Raw genomic sequence first — 23661 nt, forward strand, 5'->3', positions numbered from 1 at the left:
CTCCCATTATGATCAGTAACTAAATTGTGTAGCTCCAAAACAACAAACTTCATAACCTCTGCCTTATATCATATTATATAGCCAAGCGGAGCATACATGTGTATGGATTGTCTGATCTCTGTATTTAGATTTATAGCACCTTTCTTGTGTAAGCTGCTTATGCCATAAGCACTACTGAAAAAGAGATGCAGAACTGTGCACGGATAACAAGCTGGATGGTCCCCCTCTGCGAACTAGCTGAATGTCTGCCCCCCCCCCCCCGGATAATGAGCTGGATGGCCCCCCTCGGAATGTCCCCCCCACCTCGAGTACACAGGACATGGTTTCCATGTTTTTTTCTACATTTTGATTCATCTGAGCTTTCCATTTTGCCTCCGTCCATTATGAGTTTTGGCCCAGAGAAGACTGTGGTGTTTCTGGATTGTGTTAACAAATTGTTTCTTCTCTGCTTTCACTTACATTTGTGCATTGCTCAATGACAATGATTTATGGAAGTATTCCTGAGCCCATACAGTAATTTGAACTAACAAATCAGGTCTGTTTTCAATGCAGTGCCACCCGAGGGCCCCTAAATCACAGGCATCTGATATTGGCCTTGACCCCATATGCACAAGGGTTTCTCAAGAATATCTGAGTCTTTTGATATCTATGTCCTGTACATGGTGGTATATTCAAAGTGTTTCCAATTTTAAGTTGAACATTTTTCTAAAATTGTTCCACACCTTTTAGATGCAGTTGTTCAGATTGGGGAACCTCCGACCACGTTTTCTTCCGAGAGACTCTGCCCCTCTAGCATACTCTTTTTATACAGTCATGTGACTTAATTGAAAATTAACCCTCCAGCTGTTTTTCATCAGTACCACTTACTTTTCCAGCCTTTTATTAACCATGTCTCAACTTTGAGATGTGTTGTGTCGCCATCAATACTTTTCTTTTTTGCTGGGTACAGTATGATGGAGAGCGCCTAGCTGCTGACCCCCCCCCACCTTCCGATTATGCTGACTGTTATACAACTGGCACCTGGCTGCTAGGCTATGATTGCTGCTGGCAATCATATGCTAGAAGTCACTCCGTTCTGTAAGGCAGCATGTACAACAGTATTAAATGCATATAGTATAGGATAAAACAATATAATACCATTTATTCGGCAGCACAGATACAACATCCATCTGATTAAAAACAAAAAATAAAGTCCATTTTATTGAACATAGAAATTAGATTCTTCTCTAGCGAACTGGCAAATGACTCCTCTCCCATCCTGGCTGACGACATGGTGTAAGGTTGCAATGTGGAGCTCATCCACAACCAATAATAGTTTCCTTTTAATAAATCTTCTCCATTACCCTGTAAATGGTCTCCGTTCCTTAAGAGATGAGGTGTTCAGAGTAGACCAGATAATCTGGGTGGCCAGTTCATAACTCAGACAAGTCCACAATTAATACAGCAGCTTCACTGCGTCATAGTACCATTTTTCTCATGCTTCACTTTCAGGAACTCTGCCATGCTGGAAAAATATTTCTGATTCGCCTCAGCCACCTTCTTCTCTGCAGCGTGTGGGTTAACAATCTCCAGACCCTGAAGTGATATAATAATAAAATAAGTAGGAATATATAATACATGAAACATCAACATAAGCTGAAAAGAAAGTGCCAGCTCCTATAGTGCTGGCAAAACGCAGATAAATAGCAACCACTTACTCAACACGAGCGTGAATGTACCTCATATAAATTATTAACAGTTGAAGAGTTTTTTTTTTTTTTTCAAAGCTAATGTGGTCAAGGGTGGATGCAAAACTAAAGAGATATTTCTTACTGAGTAGCAATGCAAAATATAAAGCGATGATAAAGTTTAAAACAGCAGGGCTTACCTGAAGGGGCGTAAAGGCTACGCTGGAAGCAGTACCCGAAGATCTGTCCCGTACTGTGGACTTTCCTCCATAAACCATGCTCTGCTTCTGTAGTGTACGCTGTTAAAAATGTGAAGATTGGAGGGAATGGTGAATGCAATTGTTAGAAGGCACAAACTAAATGAACGGTAAATGCCTGCGTTTCTCAGCTTACCTGTAAGGTTTTAGAGATTCTGGCTTTGGTTGCTTCATTAACTTGTGCTTGCCGTATTCTTCCACTTCCAGACTTCCCAAGATGTCCTAAGCTGAAGCCCAAGTCTTCCTGATAGGCATCTTCTTCAATCTATGAGAGTCAAAAATCACGTAAATTATTATTTTATAGCATGGTTATATATCATAGTTAACATAAATAATGCATGAAGCTAATAATTTTGTTTTAGTGGTGCTGGCCATGAATACCACCAGAGGTATAAAAAGTGACCCTGGGATAGAGAGCAAAACAGTGTGGCAATACCTTATTGAACCACAAAAACAGGCAAATAACACATAGAACAGTCCCAGCAAAATACCCAAGATGGTACAAAATTACAGAGTCTCACCCTTCCGCTGGCTCACCGGGATAAGAGCAGCTTTGACCTCAGAGCTTACAGTGCCGACTACCCCCATCTGTGGCATGCACAGAGAGGAGGTAATGACAAGCTTAGGAAGATGACAGTCTATTGAGGTGCAAGGCCAGGTGACTGGAGGGTCACATCCTGGCTTCTCCTAATATCTCGATGTAGGCAGATGACCAGTGGGTCCCAATCCTGTCTTTCCTCAAATATGTCCATGGGGCTCAGGTGACCGGTGGGTCCAAATCCTGACTACCCCAAATGGTAGTCAATGGAGCAGACCTGTATTCTTTCAGCCTGGGCCGTGGTCCCCTAAGCTGACATCCTGTAGATTGTCAAATCTGTGTACCTCGTGAATGGAGCCCTATTGTCTTGGCTGCTGTCTTCTAAAGAGTATCTGGGTCTTTTGAATCTCTGGATCTCTTGGCTGTCCAGATGTCTGGTTGTATCTATGTTAGAGAGGCACAGCTCCTCTTTTTATAGTTAACTGTCCTTCAAGCCATCATCCAGAAATAAATCGAAAGAATGGTGATGAGATCAACTCACATTGTTTGATTATTTAATCTATTTGCATAGTTTTTCCTCCTCTGTTTTGCAAGTCAACAAGCTAGCTGGCTGGCGTGTAGAATGTGTAATCAACATATCAGCAAACATCATCGTTCATTTATTCTGCGTCCCTAGTCATGCAGGATCACAGCACAATATGTTAAACAAATGTCAACTTATAATGCAATATTAAAGGCTTATAGGAACAAAAGTCTGTGTTTTCTTGACCAACAACAAAGAAACACATAAATTTAAAAGTCAGCATATAGATACCAGTCATGGCTTGCTGAAAATAGAAGTCTGGTTAATTAATATAAAATGCTGTGTCATCACAGGCGGCTATCATGGCAAAATTTGCGATAAATTGCCAATAGTATCCTACAATTTCCAGAAAGGTCCAAATTTGCTTTTTGGAGATCGGTTGCGACCAATTTTGGATTGCCTACACCTTATTTACGTGCTGCTTTATTTTGCCCCTTCCCACAACATAGCCCAAGTATTTTGCCTCTTCCTTACCCTTTGGTACCCAAGTATGGGGAAGCAAACCCACTCGGCTTTCTTAGGGACCTCTTGACCACCTAGTATCATTCTACTAGGCCAACCAGGTCATCCACCTTTTGTGGATCCCCCTGGGCAACCCAGGTCTGCATCGGCCTGGGAACAGATTCATTAAATCTGTCCATTACAACCTGCTCTACCATCTGGGTGGGGATGGAGGACTCCGGCTGCAACCACTTCTGTACTAGATGCAGCAGATCAAACATTTTGGGAATGTGGGGGTTTATCACCACAATATGCCCAGTGGTGAATTCTTTGAGCTCAGACAGACATAGTGACCCGTGAGCATGCCAATATCTCAGTTTTTACTTTGGCATATTCCCGGGCATCTTGAATATATATAATTAAATAAATAAATATATAAATAAATTAGATAAATATGAAATGCCACATTTATAGTTATGTTTCTTATAATATTTTATTTCTATATGCATAATTTTAATCAATGCTGAGAGATAGTTTTGTGTATTTATAGTATACAATAATTGCTAGGATCACTTGGATCATCTTTGTTATGTCTAAGTGTGACTTTATAAGTTATAAATTTTTTCCTTATCACAGTTGACCTTAAAGACATTATATGAAGACTGTAAGTACAAAGAATTGGTGTTACATAAACTGCAGTCACCATAATGTATTACAGTTACAAATTTTTATATTTACCTGTATATTCCAAACTTTTCTGTTAAATTATATAAATTTCAGATGATCTCTCTAGAATATTCTTAATATGACGTATGACAGAGTCACTGGCACTGTATGCGAGAACAGGGGCGGACACTGACAGCTTGAGGCCCCTGTGCAAGATGTGTGTCTGGGTCCTCCTTTCATGGCTAAAAAAGCTACATATACTATATATATATATATATATACACACATATATATATATATATATATACATATATATATATAATATATATATTTTATATATAAAAGAACCTGAAGACGCACCTCTTCCGACAAGCCTACAACCTGCAGTAACCACCGATCGACCAAACCGCTGCATGACCAGCTCTACCCTCACCTACTGTATTCTCACCCATCCCTTGTAGATTGTGAGCCCTCGCGGGCAGGGTCCTCACTCCTCCTGTACCAGTTATGACTTGTATTGTTCAAGATTATTGTGCTTGTTTTATTATGTATACCCCTCCTCACATGTAAAGCGCCATGGAATAAATGGCGCTATAATAATAAATAATAATAATATGGTGACTGGGTACTGTGCTACTATCCATCATATGGTTGTTTACATGGTCGACTTGATCTCATTTCTCACATTATGAATCTGCAAATCATGGGATAATGGCAGGAGTAACATGCTGGGAAGGGAGGAAAAGAAAGTGTCAACTCCTATAGTGCTGGCAGAATGCTAATGGAGAGGAACTGCTCACTCAAAGATGGATGGCAAATTATGGAGCAGGAGAATATGCATGGTTCCTGGACATAGACTGGCGAGTAACACTAAATCCAGACTCAGACTCATAGTGTGACCCTTACCAATTGCTTGGTCACTATATTTACCTCCATATATATCAATACAAAAATAGGAGAAAAACATGGAGGTTTTTTTTTTAAATCGTACAAAATTCCTTTAATGACACATACCAAAAAACTGACACAAAAATTACAGACAAACAATAAAACGAGTGATGTGTAGATGCCTAAAACATATACAGCGAGCCACCTTTCCATATAATAGCATAACACATGATATGTGGTAACAGGTGCGAGACACCACCCACCTAACAACTCCCAAAGCAAGTCAAAGATCACCCCCTCTGAAAAAGTGGTCAGTGCTCAATTGCAGTGAGCCTAGTCACTCTTATTTAGGGTCTGTCCATGTAGTAAACCATATTATAACCAACAGAGGTAGGTAGATAAAGGGAGAGGGAGGAAGGTATAGATATCTCCTCACCAGTGGCAACGCTGACCGGACATCCCCGACGCGCGTTTCGCCGTTTCTTAGCCCTGCTTTCTCAAGGGGAAGTGTGGTACAGTCTCCTTTGAAGGACCCTAAGTATCCTAGGATACTGGTCATGTGCGCGTCACAAGACCCAGGCTTGTTCAGCACTGCATAATGACGGCGCATGCACCCGCCGTCACTGAGAAAAAGCACCCACTCCCCGCCGCCCGGACATGCCCAGATGACAGCCGCGAGTGTGTACAAATGTCTCAGTCGCACGCCGCGCCAGGACTGCGCCGGACCGCAAGAGGCGGGTGCCCGTGACAAGCGCGCGCACGCGCACCACAGTGTGAAGTACGCCTTAGGTATTACTGATACAAAAACCATTTAACAAAAAACCATTTAACAAATACAAAATAGAAAGATTTTTAAAATCTATAACAGTGTCCAGAAATCCACATAGCTCCACAGGAAGATGTCATGTGCAGTTTTGTTACGCTGATGCCTTCATGAATTATCCAAAGTCCGTAATAAATATAGTCATCAAAGTCCATACGTGACACTACGGTCCCAAAGGGAATCCTGATAATGGAATTATAAAGAACCTATATACGAAACAAAACAATTAAAATCGATTTTAATTGTTTTGTTTTGTATCTTTATAATTCCATTATCAGGATTCCCTTTGGGACCGTAGTGTCACGTATGGACTTTGATGACTATATTTATTACAGACTTTGGATAATTCATGAAGGCATCAGCGTAACAAAACTGCATATGACATCTTCCTGTGGAGCTATGTGGATTTCTGGACACTGTTAAAGATTTTAAAGATCTTTCTATTTTGTATTTGTTAAATGGTGTTATGTTAAATGGTTTTTGTATCAGTAATACCTAAGGCGTACGCCACACTGTGGTGCGCGTGCTTGTCACGGGCACCCGCCTCTTGCGGTCCGGCGCAGTCCTGGTGCGGCGTGTGACTGAGACATTAGTACTTACTCGCGGCTGTCATCTGGGCAGGTCCGGGCGGCGGGGAGTGGGTTCTCAGTGACGGCGGGCGCATGCGCCGTCATTATGCAGTGCTGAACAAGCCTGGGTCTTGTGACGCGCACATGACCAGTATCCTAGGATACTTAAGGTTCTTCAAAGGAGACTGTATCACACTTCCCCTTGAGAAAACAGGGCTAAGAAGCGGCGAAACGCGCGTCGGGGATGTCCGGTCAGCGTTGCCACTGGTGAGGAGATATCTATACCTTCCTCCCTCTCCCTTTATCTTTTATCTACCTACCTCTGTTGGTTATAATATGGTTTACTACATGGACGGACCCTAAATAAGAGTGACTAGGCTCACTGCAATTGAGCACTGACCACTTTTTCAGAGGGGGTGATCTTTGACTTGCTTTGGGAGTTGTTAGGTGGGTGGTGTCTCGCACCTGTTACCACATATCATGTGTTATGCTATTATATGGAAAGGTGGCTCGCTGTATATGTTTTAGGCATCTACACATCACTTGTTTTATTGTTTATCTGTCATTTTTGTGTCAGTTTTTTGGTATGTGTCATTAAAGGAATTTTGTACGATTTAAAAAAAAAAACCTCCATGTTTTTCTCCTATTTTTGTATAGACTGGCGAGTGCATGAAAAGCAGTTTTAACTTGTGGAGGATGAAGGCACAGATGCCATGTTTTTCCACAGGTGTAGTGTAAATTAACAGGTCCACTTTAGACTGAGTTCACAGGTTGTGTATTTGTTGTGCACAAAGTGGATGGGTTTTACCTTAAAGAATTATTCCCATCTCCATCGATAGGGTCAGATAGTCTTTTGCAATTTACTGCTTATTAATAGAAATGAGCAGATCACTTCATGCAATAGTGATCCATTGTCCAGGTCAGCGCTCTCTGGCTGTGGACAAGAACTCTGTGAATCTCCTTCCTTCTGGGATCCCACGCTTACTTATGATTGGCTGGGCTGACAAGATGTCACCAGAGGACGATATACCAAGCCCAGCGAACCAAATTCCACGATGGGGAACCAGGACGCTCATGCCAACCGCAGATGTGTAGCTCATAAGCACTGCACTGTTTTTGAGACTTTTCACATGTCTTAGCCTTAAGGAACTGGGCAGACCGCTCTCCCACTGTTACGTTGAAACATCTTTGTGGGTAATGTGGCAAGTATCCCCATTGAAGATACCAAAGACAAACTTGTGCTATCAAGCAGCCAGACAAAAGCATGGCTGACCATAATTGCTCACCTCCCCAAAGCTCATTCTATTAGCCTGTTTGCGGATTTCAGTCAGTCCAAGTCGTTCTTTCATTTTACGGTACCTGGGGGGAAGAAGAAAGAATATATCATAATTTCATCGTTAAATATAGAAAAATAAAGAGTTAAAATACACTTTACCGGCGCCCGCCTCGTTTCTTTCTCTGTCCATCAAGAGGTGCTGGCAGAGGCTTCACCTGCTTGACAGGAGGAGGTTCTTGCCACTTATCAAACTTCCTTTCAATCTCCTCTTTTAGATCATAGCCGACCTGTAAAGACGAAAATCTAAGTGGTCAAAATCTACAAAAGATTATACATCTGTACATTATAAGAAAATAATTCATGAGACATGAGGGGACACGGGCACAAATATTATAGTCTGACAGCAAGACGACGCGTCCACCATGACGAGAGTCTTTTATCACACCGTCCCCTCTGGATTATATGGATGTTATCAATGACAGGGGTTAATGTACGTGTAGCAAGTCCCATTGATACCAACCTTTCCCTCGGTACTCTCATGAAAGCTGTCTACTCGTGCGGCCAAGGTGCATTTTGCAGACACCAGTCGTGCTGCCTTTCGATGCAAGTCCTAAAATGACATTAAGACAAAATACGTTCAGCCTCGACCACTACAGCTACAGCATGCAAAGCTTTCTATTGCTTACCGAGGGCAATAACTGGACGATGTCACTGTGGTAAATATAACCTGTATGAGGAAGGACAGAAGTGCTAGAAAAGCCAGATAAGGTTTTCCTCTGAGCTCCCAGGAGCATGACATTGCAGGCAGGCATCTTAGAGAGGTTTGTAAGACCACCAGCGATACCTGAAGAGGATGTGTTGTTAGTACACCTATGACCATCAAGTGCTGCACATATGATGGAAAAGTAGTACAGGACAACAAGCTTCATACATTACCCATTATCTTGGCTGCAGTTGAAGCCCCAACAATAATGGAGAGATTGGGCGCAATGAAGGACATGCGAGACTCCACGTACTCATAGATCCGGTGTTTGGACTGGTTCAGCTCCAGCGCCATGTCACATGCTTCTTCAATGCGTTCCAATTCCTCACAAGTCAGCTGCTGCCTGTATACAAACCAGACATTAACAAAAATACAGCCGTCAGCACAGCATGGGATACAGAAAAGAACTGCCTGTGTATGGGCTTACCCCTGGGTAGTGGAGGCTGTTACACTCACAACCATGATGGTGGCATTGGTCAGAATTTGCTGTAGATTCTCATTATTCTTACATTTATCCAGATTGTTTCCCAATTCCTGAAAAATAATAGTAAAATAAGGTTCATATTAGATGCAAGATCAGCTGCTCAGACCCGAATATCAGCTGTCATACAAGGTCAGTGAACATTATAAGTGGATTTACTCTGCATCCCTATCTTGGAAAAAAATAAATAAAAGCAGAGGTTAGCCGGCACCTTCTTTGCTTTCAGGAGCTGAGCCTTCACTGTCTATGGGACTGCCGAGTATGGTGGCGCTTGACTGTTTCCGGCAGTCCCATACAATGAATAGCGCGGAGGCCACACGTGCACCTCTGCTTTCAGGATGGAGTTTCGGAACCCCATTCTGTGGATCGACAGGGGTCCCCATCAATAGAGGAGAACTTCATATTTTGTGAATAAGCTTTTAAAAAGGGATATTGCATCTCTGTATTACACGTTACTGTTTGGGTCAGGAGCCTCGTTACTGGTCCACACACTGCAGGCTATTTACAAAGATCTGAATTTAGACCCTCCCAAAAAAAGTGAACGACAGATATGTGCACCTTTTTGACCCTTAACGTTACACGGCACACCTACCTTCACTGTTCTTATGTAGTCCAAGGCATTTGGAACCAGAGACTCCAGCTCAGGAAACCGCTTTGAATACTTGTCTCTGATGAACTTGTGGATAATATCTAAATAAGAAAAAATACCTTACACGTCATAAGCAGAGTTTGGCTAAACTTGTGGCTGCATCATATTGTAATAAGAACGTTAAAAAATGGTCCTGGACAACCCCCTTTTTTTTTTTTTTTTAAATATGGACCTAAAAACTGACAGGCAGGTGGTTAACAGAGACAACTACCTGCCTGTTCTACTCGACTGGCTCAGAGCGATCCCCAACTGCTCCACGTCAACAGAACAGCACTTCTTCAGGACGCCACTGATGATGGGGCATGACGGGTGACATTATGCCAATTGACAACTGGCTCCTCGCAGTTAGGTAAATAGAAGCTTGCTGTCAATCAGCATGGCGTCTGACAAGAGAGGAAAAGAAGCTCTGTGGATGTGATGTCCGCAGAAGCCACTGAACTGCCAGTAGGAGCCGCCTGTGACTGCTCTGTACTGGTAGATTGGCACCGGGCACAACACACAGATAGTTAGCAACTACTTGCATGTCAGTTCTAAGGCCCATAGCAAAAAAAAAAACAATTAGTCATGGATAATCCTTTTAACCCCTTAGCGACCAATACGACTTTTTAAAGAACTGCGATATAAGAGACTAGCATCCCCCGACGGGTGACAATCCAGCAGCTGTCAGCTGTACACTACAGCTGACAGCTTGCTGCATCAGCCATGATCAGTGTTGGTACCGACTATAATCGTTTAACCCCTTAAATGCTGCTGTCAATGACTACAGAATCTAGATGGATAACAGAGTGTGGGGGTGCCCTCTTTAACCCAATCAGCACCCTGAGACCTCTGATCGTGTGGTCCTGATGTTTGCGATGGCAGTTCACGGCCAAATATCGGCATTAAAGTCTGCCGGCTATAGCAGCCTGTTCAGAAGTCACCAGCATTTAGATTGTAAAAATACGTTTCTTCATTTCTGTTATGCCACTTTGCATTAATTCCTGAAAAGCACCTGAAGGGTTAATGAACTATATGAAAGCATTTTGGATATGTTGAGGGGTGCGGTTTTAAAATAGTATCACTTTTGGAGGTTTCCAATGTATAGGACCCCCAAAGTCAATTCAAAATGTAATACATAAATAAACACAGAAAATCTAAACATAAATTTACCATTATCATAAAATACAATGTGTCACGAAAAAACAATCTCAAAATCAATGTGATATGGTGAAGTGTTCCAGAGTTATTACTACATAAAGTGACACTGGTCAGAATTAAAAAATATGGTCCAGTCACTGAGTGGTTAAAAGGCTGCACATGTGACTGCTCAGAATAAGCGGTCATGTCCTTACATGAGGAATAACACTTTCTGCCCATTACATTACGTCTATCCTGCATATTTTTTATGTTTGTTTTCTCTCTGCTCCAGAAGCCACCATCTTTTTATTGTTTCCTTCCAGTTTCTCCCCCTCCCTTTTCCATAGGGTAGTATAGCGGGAGTAATTTGTATCCCTTGCTGCAGACAAATTTGTAGACATATTTGAGCAGTTTCAGAATGACTGATCAAATCAATAGACTAAGTCATTATTAAGTGGGGGAAAAGAGAAAAAGCACATTCCTCTAATAAGAGATCACCAAGCTTTTTATTTTTTTGAATCTTAATTGGTACTGTTCATTTACGTGGAAATAAATTACTGTTTAAATTTGTGGCTTCATCTCTTAAATAAATATTTTAGTCCACCCTGATGAGCTTACTTAATTCATTTTCTATTTCCACAGTCAAATTGTTTGCATCCACAATCACTTTATACTCGGGTGCTGCTTCCACAGGTCCCATAACTGCGAGTCAGAACAGAAAATCACATTAATACAAAGATATAAACAATCGTAATATCAGAACATAATTCACACTGAACAGGAAGCAACAGCAAATCTTGATATGCCATCAAATCAGGAGAGGCGTAAACTTCTATCATCTTATATCCCCTTCGTAATACAACGTAGGCTAAAAATAAAGGAGTTTTGTCAGCTTCTTCTGCAGCAGCATGGACGCTCCCCGGCCTCCTGCTCAATGACATCATCGCATTACATTCATGAACTTTGCGCTCTAAGATGTGGCAAGAAGCAGCAGCTTTGCCTCTCCAGCCTCAGAAAAGCGCAGTCACTGAAGGTGGCAGAGTACAGTAATCAGAGGAGTGATTACAAGCTCTATATCAAAGAGTTTGTAAGCATTGCACTCTGCCTAGGAGGCTGCCCACCAATGACATTGCAGTAGTGGCCAGTAATCTTGAGTGAGAAAATAATTCCTCTGTTCTGAAAAACGAAGAGCATCTTTAAAGTGGTTGTCCAGTCCAAAATGATAAGCCTGTAGTCACAATGTGTGACTGCAGACTTATGAGTCCCCCAGAGCATGCACTGTGTGCTGTGGGAATTCGCCTGTTTCTGAGACATTACCAAGTGTATGTTTGCGTTATACAAACTCTAGGCTAGAACCTCATTCCATACACTTGTATTGATCCATGGCCATGGCCACTAGTCAGCCACTTGCACCAGACGGCTGTGTCTCCAGTTGGGGTGTAGTGTCTGCTCAATACAAGTGTATGGAGCGAGGCCGCACCCACTAGTCGGGTTCTGGCCAGGAGTATGTATAACGCATACATACCCCTTGGTCCAGACTCAGAAAACTCCGAATCCCCGCAGTCTGCAGTGCATGCGCTGGGGGGGAATTGAGAAGTCTGCAGTCACACAGAGTGACTGCAGACTTATCATTTTGCACCGAACAACCCCTTTAATAAGTAAATTGCAAAGCTGCTTGTTTTTACTAGAGCTTTGCAATTGTCACCACTTATGATGATGTTGGGGATAAACATTTAACAATACCTTCAGATGCTTTTGGTTGTCTTTTGACATATTCATCGATTTTGTCAAGAATGTCTGAAAACTAAAAATACGAATCAAATTAGTATTCATTTTATCTTGAAAGAGTTTGAAAAATATCAACTACTAAAAGCAACAAAGATTAAAAAAGAAAAAGAAACACACCAAGGAGCCAATGTGCCTGAAACAAAGGTTGACGGTCTTCAAACAAATTTTACTTGACCAGAAGTACAGAGGTGCACGCCACTACATGTCTTGCCCAGTTCACTGCATGCACCTCTTAATTAATCAGAAGCGTCCATCCCAACTCACCCCCTGATCAAGACTAGTGGGGGAGAGAAAAAAAAAATAAATAAATAAAAAAAATAAATAAAATAAATTAAAAAAAAAAAAAAATCGCCAACCTTGATGAATCGGGGCCTTTGCTCTGAGGCTTCTTGGTGTCTGGATATTGTATGTGATGGTGCCCAAAGGAAAGCACAAAAATTGAGAAAAATGAGCATGTGGAGTGCTGGTGTGATGCTAGTCACTACTCATGTACAAGCCATGAGGTTGGGTAGTCAAGAGGATTCATCATGAACAAAGGGAAAAGGCAAAGACATACTCAGGACACAGTCCTAGGTCAGAATTCCTGGAAGGATGGTCAATGGCAAAGTCCAAGGTCGGGCAACAAAATCAAATACAGGAACACAGCATAAAGCAAGTCCACATCATTTGAGCAAAATTGCCCAACCTTAATCTTTTGCCTTGATTAGTTTCCTTCCTGGAATTCTGACCTTGGACTCTGACCGGACTACTCCGTTGCCTTGTCTCGTTGTATATGACCCCGGACCTCGTGACTACCCAAGCCTCAAGGGTTGTCAGTGAGTAGTGACTAGCGTTACAGTCGGGAGATTTGACAAGTATTTTTCGGCCTTTCTGAGACTCACCTGTCTGCTATCCCATAACTTCGCTATACTTTTCACTGACTCAGCATTAACGTCCACCTGCATCTCCTCCTGTACTTCTTCAATGGTATCCAAGTCATCCTCATCTATTAAGTTGTCCTCTTCTTCATCTGCAGCCTCCTCTAAATCAGCTAGCAACTCGTCCGCCAGAGACATGTCTTATCACTGTGAGAAATGGCGAATTCATAGCAGGATTATGCTTTATAGCATTAATTCACTCACAGAAAAAATGTTTTTATCCTTATTGCTATGAATGTAGTAATACATCAGTAACCAGATTATACAGCTTTTATGTTACATACAAACCCAATAAACAGTGCTGCAGCACCACACACGTCCTGTAACCAGTGCAGCAGCAGCCCCACACTCACATCCTGTAACCAGTGCAGCACCACACACGTCCTGTGACAAATGCAGCAGCACCACCACACTCACATCCTGTAACCAGTGCAGCAGCAGCCCCACCACCACACACATCCTGTAACCAGTGCAGCAGCAGTACCACACTCACATCCTGTAACCGGTGTAGCAGCCCCACACTCACATCCTGTAACCAGTGCAGCCCCACACACGTCCTGTGACAAATGCAGCAGCACCACCACACTCACATCCTGTAACCAGTGCAGCAGCAGCCCCACCACCACCACACATCCTGTAACCAGTGCAGCAGCCCCGCCACCACACACATCCTGTAACCAGTGCAGCAGCCCCGCCACCACACACATCCTGTAACCAGTGCAGCAGCCCCGCCACCACACACATCCTGTAACCAGTGCAGCAGCCCCGCCACCACACACATCCTGTAACCAGTGCAGCAGCCCCACCACCACACACATCCTGTAACCAGTGCAGCAGCCCCACCACCACACACATCCTGTAACCAGTGCAGCAGCACCGCCACACACATCCTGTAACCAGTGCAGCAGCACCGCCACACACATCCTGTAACCAGTGCAGCAGCCCCACCGCCACACACATCCTGTAACCAGTGCAGCAGCCCCACCCCAACACACATCCTGTAACCAGTGCAGCAGCCCCACCACCACACACATCCTGTAACCAGTGCAGCAGCCCCACCACCACACACATCCAGTAACCAGTGCAGCAGCCCCACCACCACACACATCCTGTAACCAGTGCAGCAGCAGCACCCCCACCACACATCCAGTAACCAATGCAGCAGCAGCCCCACAACCACACACATCCTGTAACCAGTGCAACAGCCCCACACAAGTCCTGTAACAAATGCAGCAGCACCACCACACACATCCTGTAACCAGTGCAGCAGCCCCACACACATCCTGTAACAAATGCAGCAGCACCACCACACACATCCTGTAACCAGTGCAGCAGCCCCACACACATCCTGTAACCAGTGCAGCAGCCCCACCACCTCACACATCCTGTAACCAGTGCAGCAGCCCCACCACCACACACATCCTGTAACCAGTGTGCAGCCCCACACATGTCCTGTAACCAATGCAGCAGCACCACCACACACATCCTGTAACCAGTGCAGTAGCCCCACACACGTCCTGTAACCAATGCAGCAGCACCACCACACACATCCTGTAACCAGTGCAGCAGCCCCACCACCACACACATCCTGTAACCAGTGCAGCAGCAGCCCCACCACCACACACATCCTGTAACCAGTGCAGCAGCCCCACCACACACATCCAGTAACCAGTGCAGCCCCACCACCACACACATCCTGTAACCGGTGTAGCAGCCCCACACTCACATCCTGTAACCAGTGCAGCACCACTACACACATCCTGTAACCAGTGCAGCACCACCACACACATCCTGTAACCAGTGCAGCACCACCACACACATCCTGTCACGAGTGCAGCACCACCACACACATCCTGTAACCAGTGCAGCAGCCCCGCCACCACACACATCCTGTAACCAGTGCAGCAGCAGCCCCACCACCACACACATCCTGTAACCAGTGCAACAGCCCCATACACGTCCTGTAACAAATGCAGCAGCACCACCACACACATCCTGTAACAAGTGCAGCAGCCCCACACTCACATCCTGTAACCAGTGCAGCAGCCCCACCACACACATCCTGTAACCAGTGCAGCAGCCCCGCCACCACACACATCCTGTAACCAGTGCAGCAGCCCCGCCACCACACACATCCTGTAACCAGTGCAGCAGTCCCGCCACCACACACATCCTGTAACCAGTGCAGCAGCCACACACATCCTGTAACCAGTGCAGCCCCACCACCACACACATCCTGTAACCAGTGCAGCAGCCCCACACACGTCCTGTAACCAGTGCAGCACCACCACCACACACATCCTGTAATCAGTGCAGCACCACCACACACATCCTGTAACCAGTGCAGCAGCCCCACACACGTCCTGTAACCAGTGCAGCAGCCCCACACACGTCCTGTAACCAGTGCAGCAGCCACACACACGAACTGTAACCAGTGCAGCAGCCCCACCACACACATCCTGTAACCAGTGCAGCAGCCCCACCACACACATCCTGTAACCAGTGCAGCAGCCCAACCACACACATCCTGTAACCAGTGCAGCAGCCCCACCACCACACATCCTGTAACCAGTGCAGCAGCCCCACCACACACATCCTGTAACCAGTGCAGCAGCCCCACCACACACATCCTGTAACCAGTGCAGCAGCCCCACCACCACACACATCCTATATTGTTTTAGGTCTTGCGTCAGTTTTTTGTTTTTTTCTTGTTGATTAGTAGACCTTGGCTATTGTGAATTTGGTTTTTTCCAGCAGCCCCACCACCACACACATCCTGTAACCAGTGTAGCACCACCACACACATCCTGTAACCAGTGCAGCACCACCACACACGTCCTGTAACCAGTGCAGCAGCACCACCACACACGTCCTGTAAACAGTGCAGCAGCCCCACACACGTCCTGTAACCAGTGCAGCACACACACGACCTGTAACCAGTGCAGCAGCCCCACCACACACATCCTGTAACCAGTGCAGCCCCACCACACACATCCTGTAACCAGTGCAGCAGCCCCACACACGTCCTGTAACCAGTGCAGCACCACCACCACCACACACGTCCTGTAACCAGTGCAGCACCACCACACACGTCCTGTAACCAGTGCAGCACCACCACACACGTCCTGTAAACAGTGCAGCAGCCCCACACACGTCCTGTAACCAGTGCAGCAGCCACACACACGTCCTGTAACCAGTGCAGCAGCCCCACCACACACATCCTGTAACCAGTGCAGCAGCCCCACCACACACATCCTGTAACCAGTGCAGCAGCCCCACCACACACATCCTGTAACCAGTGCAGCAGCCCCACCACACACATCCTGTAACCAGTGCAGCAGCCACACACACGACCTGTAACCAGTGCAGCAGCCCCACCACACACATCCTGTAACCAGTGCAGCCCCACCACACACATCCTGTAACCAGTGCAGCAGCCCCACCACACACATCCTGTAACCAGTGCAGCAGCCCCACCACACACATCCTGTAACCAGTGCAGCACCACCACACACGTCCTGTAACCAGTGCAGCAGCCACACACACGACCTGTAACCAGTGCAGCAGCCCCACCACCACACACATCCTGTAACAAGTGCAGCAGCCCCACACTCACATCCTGTAACCAGTGCAGCAGCCCCACCACCACACACATCCTGTAACCAGTGCAGCAGCCCCGCCACCACACACATCCTGTAACCAGTGCAGCAGCCCCGCCACCACACACATCCTGTAACCAGTGCAGCAGCCCCGCCACCACACACATCCTGTAACCAGTGCAGCAGCCCCACACACATCCTGTAACCAGTGCAGCAGCCCCACACACATCCTGTAACCAGTGCAGCAGCCCCACACACATCCTGTAACCAGTGCAGCAGCCCCACACACATCCTGTAACCAGTGCAGCAGCCCCACACACATCCTGTAACCAGTGCAGCAGCCCCACACACATCCTGTAACCAGTGCAGCCCCACACACATCCTGTAACCAGTGCAGCCCCACCACACACATCCTGTAACCAGTGCAGCCCCACCACCACACACATCCTGTAACCAGTGCAGCAGCCCCACACACGTCCTGTAACCAGTGCAGCACCACCACCACACACATCCTGTAACCAGTGCAGCACCACCACACACATCCTGTAACCAGTGCAGCACCACCACACACGTCCTGTAACCGGTGAGGCAGCGTCACCACCACACACATCCTGTAACCAGTGCAGCAGCCCCACACACGTCCTGTAACCAGTGCAGCAGCCCCACACACGTCCTATAACCAGTGCAGCAGCCACACACACGAACTGTAACCAGTGCAGCAGCCCCACCACACACATCCTGTAACCAGTGCAGCAGCCCCACCACACACATCCTGTAACCAGTGCAGCAGCCCCACCACACACATCCTGTAACCAGTGCAGCAGCCCCACCACACACATCCTGTAACCAGTGCAGCAGCCCCACCACACACATCCTGTAACCAGTGCAGCAGCCCCACCACACACATCCTGTAACCAGTGCAGCAGCCCCACCACCACACATCCTGTAACCAGTGCAGCAGCCCCACCACACACATCCTGTAACCAGTGCAGCAGCCCCACCACACACATCCTGTAACCAGTGCAGCAGCCCCACCACCACTGACATCCTATATTGTTTTAGGTCTTGCGTCAGTTTTTTGTTTTTTTCTTGTTGATTAGTAGACCTTGGCTATTGTGAATTTGGTTTTTTCCAGCAGCCCCACCACCACACACATCATGTAACCAGTGTGCAGCCCCACACATGTCCTGTAACCAATGCAGCAGCACCACCACACACATCCTGTAACCAGTGCAGCAGCCCCACACATGTCCTGTAACCAATGCAGCAGCACCACCACACACATCCTGTAACCAGTGCAGCAGCCCCACACACGTCCTGTAACCAATGCAGCAGCACCACCACACACATCCTGTAACCAGTGCAGCAGCCCCACACACGTCCTGTAACCAATGCAGCAGCCCCACCACACACATCCTGTAACCAGTGCAGCAGCCCCACCACCACACACATCCTGTAACCAATGCAGCAGCCCCACCACACACATCCTGTAACCAGTGCAGCAGCCCCACCACACACATCCTGTAACCAGTGCAGTAGCTCCACCACACACATCCTGTAACCAGTGCAGCAGCCCCACCACACACATCCTGTAACCAGTGCAGCAGCCCCACCACACACATCCTGTAACCAGTGCAGCAGCCCCACCACACACATCCTGTAACCAGTGCAGCAGCCCCACACACATCCTGTAACCAGTGCAGCAGCCCCGCCACCACACACATCCTGTAACCAGTGCAGCAGCCCCACCACACACATCCTGTAACCAGTGCAGCAGCCCCACCACCACACACATCCTGTAACCAGTGCAGCAGCCCCACCACCACACACATCCTGTAACCAGTGCAGCACCACCACACACGTCCTGTAACCAGTGCAGCAGCCCCACCACACACATCCTGTAACCAGTGCAGCAGCCCCACCACACACATCCTGTAACCAGTGCAGCAGCCCCACCACACACATCCTGTAACCAGTGCAGCAGCCCCACCACACACATCCTGTAACCAGTGCAGCAGCCCCACCACACACATCCTGTAACCAGTGCAGCACCACCACACACATCCTGTAACCAGTGCAGCCCCACCACACACATCCTGTAACCAGTGCAGCCCCACCACACACATCCTGTAACCAGTGCAGCCCCACCACACACATCCTGTAACCAGTGCAGCAGCCCCACCACACACATCCTGTAACCAGTGCAGCACCACCACACACGTCCTGTAACCAGTGCAGCAGCCACACACACGACCTGTAACCAGTGCAGCAGCCCCACCACCACACACATCCTGTAACAAGTGCAGCAGCCCCACACTCACATCCTGTAACCAGTGCAGCACCACCACACACGTCCTGTAACCAGTGCAGCAGCCCCACCACACACATCCTGTAACCAGTGCAGCACCACCACACACGTCCTGTAACCAGTGCAGCAGCCCCACCACACACATCCTGTAACCAGTGCAGCACCACCACACACGTCCTGTAACCAGTGCAGCACCACCACACACATCCTGTAACCAGTGCAGCAGCCCCACCACACACATCCTGTAACCAGTGCAGCAGCCCCACCACACACATCCTGTAACCAGTGCAGCACCACCACACACATCCTGTAACCAGTGCAGCAGCCCCACCACACACATCCTGTAACCAGTGCAGCACCACCACACACATCCTGTAACCAGTGCAGCCCCACCACACACATCCTGTAACCAGTGCAGCCCCACCACACACATCCTGTAACCAGTGCAGCAGCCCCACCACACACATCCTGTAACCATTGCAGCACCACCACACACGTCCTGTAACCAGTGCAGCAGCCACACACACGACCTGTAACCAGTGCAGCAGCCCCACCACCACACACATCCTGTAACAAGTGCAGCAGCCCCACACTCACATCCTGTAACCAGTGCAGCAGCCCCGCCACCACACACATCCTGTAACCAGTGCAGCAGCCCCGCCACCACACACATCCTGTAACCAGTGCAGCAGCCCCGCCACCACACACATCCTGTAACCAGTGCAGCAGCCCCGCCACCACACACATCCTGTAACCAGTGCAGCAGCCCCGCCACCACACACATCCTGTAACCAGTGCAGCAGCCCCACACACATCCTGTAACCAGTGCAGCCCCACCACACACATCCTGTAACCAGTGCAGCAGCCCCACCACCACACACATCCTGTAACCAGTGCAGCACCACCACACACGTCCTGTAACCAGTGCAGCACCACCACACACGTCCTGTAACCAGTGCAGCAGCCCCACCACACACATCCTGTAACCAGTGCAGCAGCCCCACCACACACATCCTGTAACCAGTGCAGCAGCCCCACCACACACATCCTGTAACCAGTGCAGCACCACCACACACGTCCTGTAACCAGTGCAGCAGCCCCACCACACACATCCTGTAACCAGTGCAGCAGCCCCACCACACACATCCTGTAACCAGTGCAGCACCACCACACACGTCCTGTAACCAGTGCAGCACCACCACACACGTCCTGTAACCAGTGCAGCAGCCCCACCACCACACACATCCTGTAACAAGTGCAGCAGCCCCACACTCACATCCTGTAACCAGTGCAGCAGCCCCGCCACCACACACATCCTGTAACCAGTGCAGCAGCCCCGCCACCACACATCCTGTAACCAGTGCAGCAGCCCCGCCACCACACACATCCTGTAACCAGTGCAGCAGCCCCGCCACCACACACATCCTGTAACCAGTGCAGCAGCCCCGCCACCACACACATCCTGTAACCAGTGCAGCAGCCCCACACACATCCTGTAACCAGTGCAGCCCCACCACACACATCCTGTAACCAGTGCAGCCCCACCACCACACACATCCTGTAACCAGTGCAGCAGCCCCACACACGTCCTGTAACCAGTGCAGCACCACCACCACACACATCCTGTAACCAGTGCAGCACCACCACACACATCCTGTAACTGCTGAGGCAGCGTCACCACCACACACATCCTGTAACCAGTGCAGCAGCCCCACACACGTCCTGTAACCAGTGCAGCAGCCCCACACACGTCCTGTAACCAGTGCAGCAGCCCCACACACGTCCTGTAACCAGTGCAGCAGCCCCACACACGAACTGTAACCAGTGCAGCAGCCCCACCACACACATCCTGTAACCAGTGCAGCAGCCCCACCACACACATCCTGTAACCAGTGCAGCAGCCCCACCACACACATCCTGCAACCAGTGCAGCAGCCCCACCACCACACATCCTGTAACCAGTGCAGCAGCCCCACCACACACATCCTGTAACCAGTGCAGCAGCCCCACCACACACATCCTGTAACCAGTGCAGCACCACCACACACATCCTGTAACCAGTGCAGCAGCACCACCACACACATCCTGTAACCAGTGCAGCACCACCACACACATCCTGTAACCAGTGCAGCAGCCCCACCACACACATCCTGTAACCAGTGCAGCACCACCACACACGTCCTGTAACCAGTGCAGCAGCCCCACCACACACATCCTGTAACCAGTGCAGCACCACCACACACGTCCTGTAACCAGTGCAGCACCACCACACACGTCCTGTAACCAGTGCAGCACCACCACACACGTCCTGTAACCAGTGCAGCACCACCACACACATCCTGTAACCAGTGCAGCAGCACAACCACACACATCCTGTAACCAGTGCAGCAGCACAACCACACACATCCTGTAACCAGTGCAGCAGCCCCACACACATCCTGTAACCAGTGCAGCACCACCACACACATCCTGTAACCAGTGCAGCACCACCACCTCACACATCCTGTAACCAGTGCAGCAGCCCCACCACACACATCCTGTAACCAGTGCAGCAGCCCCACCACACACATCCTGTAACCAGTGCAGCACCACCACACACATCCTGTAACCAGTGCAGCAGCCCCACACACGTCCTGTAACCAGTGCAGCAGCCCCACCACACACATCCTGTAACCAGTGCAGCAGCCCCACACACGTCCTGTAACCAGTGCAGCAGCCCCACCACACACATCCTGTAACCAGTGCAGCACCACCACACACATCCTGTAACCAGTGCAGCACCACCACACACATCCTGTAACCAGTGCAGCACCACCACACACGTCCTGTAACCAGTGCAGCAGCCCCACCACACACATCCTGTAACCAGTGCAGCAGCCCCACCACACACATCCTGTAACCAGTGCAGCACCACCACACACGTCCTGTAACCAGTGCAGCAGCCCCACCACACACATCCTGTAACCAGTGCAGCACCACCACACACATCCTGTAACCAGTGCAGCCCCACCACACACATCCTGTAACCAGTGCAGCACCACCACACACATCCTGTAACCAGTGCAGCACCACCACACACATCCTGTAACCAGTGCAGCACCACCACACACGTCCTGTAACCAGTGCAGCAGCCCCACCACACACATCCTGTAACCAGTGCAGCAGCCCCACCACACACATCCTGTAACCAGTGCAGCACCACCACACACATCCTGTAACCAGTGCAGCCCCACCACACACATCCTGTAACCAGTGCAGCCCCCACCACACACGTCCTGTAACCAGTGCAGCACCACCACACACGTCCTGTAACCAGTGCAGCAGCCCCACCACACACATCCTGTAACCAGTGCAGCACCACCACACACATCCTGTAACCAGTGCAGCCCCACCACACACATCCTGTAACCAGTGCAGCAGCACCTCACACATCCTGTAACCAGTGCAGCACCACCACACACGTCCTGTAACCAGTGCAGCAGCCCCACCACCACACACATCCTGTAACCAGTGCAGCAGCCCCACCACCACACACATCCTGTAACCAGTGCAGCAGCACCTCACACATCCTGTAACCAGTGCAGCAGCCCCACCACACACATCCTGTAACCAGTGCAGCCCCACCACACACATCCTGTAACCAGTGCAGCCCCACCACACACGTCCTGTAACCGGTGAGGCAGCACCACCACACACATCCTAGAACTGGTGCAGCAGCCCCACACACGTCCTGTAACCAATGCAGCAGCCCCACCACACACATCCTGTAACCAGTGCAGCAGCCCCACCACACACATCCTGTAACCAGTGCAGCAGCCCCACCTCACACATCCTGTAACCAATGCAGCAGCCCCACCACACACATCCTGTAACCAATGCAGCAGCCCCACCACACACATCCTGTAACCAGTGCAGCAGCCCCACCACACACATCCTGTAACCAGTGCAGCAGCCCCACCACACACATCCTGTAACCAGTGCAGCAGCACCACACACATCCTGTAACCAGTGCAGCAGCACCACACACATCCTGTAACCAGTGCAGCCCCACCACACACATCCTGTAACCGGTGCAGCACCACCACACACGTCCTGTAACCGGTGAGGCAGCGTCACCACCACACACATCCTAGAACTGGTGCAGCAGCTACACACACACATCTCCCCCCCCCCCACATTCTGCCATGATAACGCTCCGACATTCTATGCCACCAGCAGACATCAGCGCAACATTTACCAATAGCAAGAAGCCTGGGAACAATTGGCAAAAATCTGTCCGACTTCTGTTCAACTAGAACCGGAAGTTGAGGCACGAAAATATGACGTCACTGC

At 48.5% G+C, this 23661-nt stretch overlaps 1 protein-coding gene across 1 annotated transcript; it reads right to left on the reverse strand.

The window, feature by feature from the left end:
* Positions 1–1116: 1116 nt before the first annotated feature.
* Positions 1117–23653, reverse strand: PRPF31 (pre-mRNA processing factor 31). Its single transcript, XM_069742544.1, has 14 exons — positions 23567–23653; positions 13387–13569; positions 12461–12521; positions 11336–11419; positions 9545–9642; positions 8899–9005; positions 8645–8814; positions 8395–8552; positions 8229–8318; positions 7868–7995; positions 7719–7791; positions 2061–2189; positions 1868–1966; positions 1117–1575 (listed from the first exon to the last, which is right to left on the reverse strand). The coding sequence occupies exons 2-14, from the start codon at positions 13558–13560 to the stop codon at positions 1450–1452; spliced, it is 1497 nt and encodes a 498-aa protein (XP_069598645.1). The 5' UTR covers positions 13561–13569; positions 23567–23653; the 3' UTR covers positions 1117–1449.
* Positions 23654–23661: the final 8 nt, after the last annotated feature.

The sequence above is a fragment of the Ranitomeya imitator genome, chromosome 10, assembly GCF_032444005.1.
Source record: "Ranitomeya imitator isolate aRanImi1 chromosome 10, aRanImi1.pri, whole genome shotgun sequence".
NCBI classification, from domain to species: domain Eukaryota; kingdom Metazoa; phylum Chordata; class Amphibia; order Anura; family Dendrobatidae; genus Ranitomeya; species Ranitomeya imitator.

Coding starts and splice junctions, on each gene's coding strand:
- PRPF31 (XM_069742544.1), bottom strand. CDS start 13,560: ATGTCTCTGGCGGACGAGTTGCTAGCTGATTTAGAGGAGGCTGCAGAT. Junction 9,643..11,335: donor GGAAATAGAAAATGAATTAA/GTAAGCTCATCA, acceptor TTTCTTATTTAG/ATATTATCCACAAGTTCATC. Junction 8,553..8,644: donor AACTGCAGCCAAGATAATGG/GTAATGTATGAA, acceptor CATCCTCTTCAG/GTATCGCTGGTGGTCTTACA.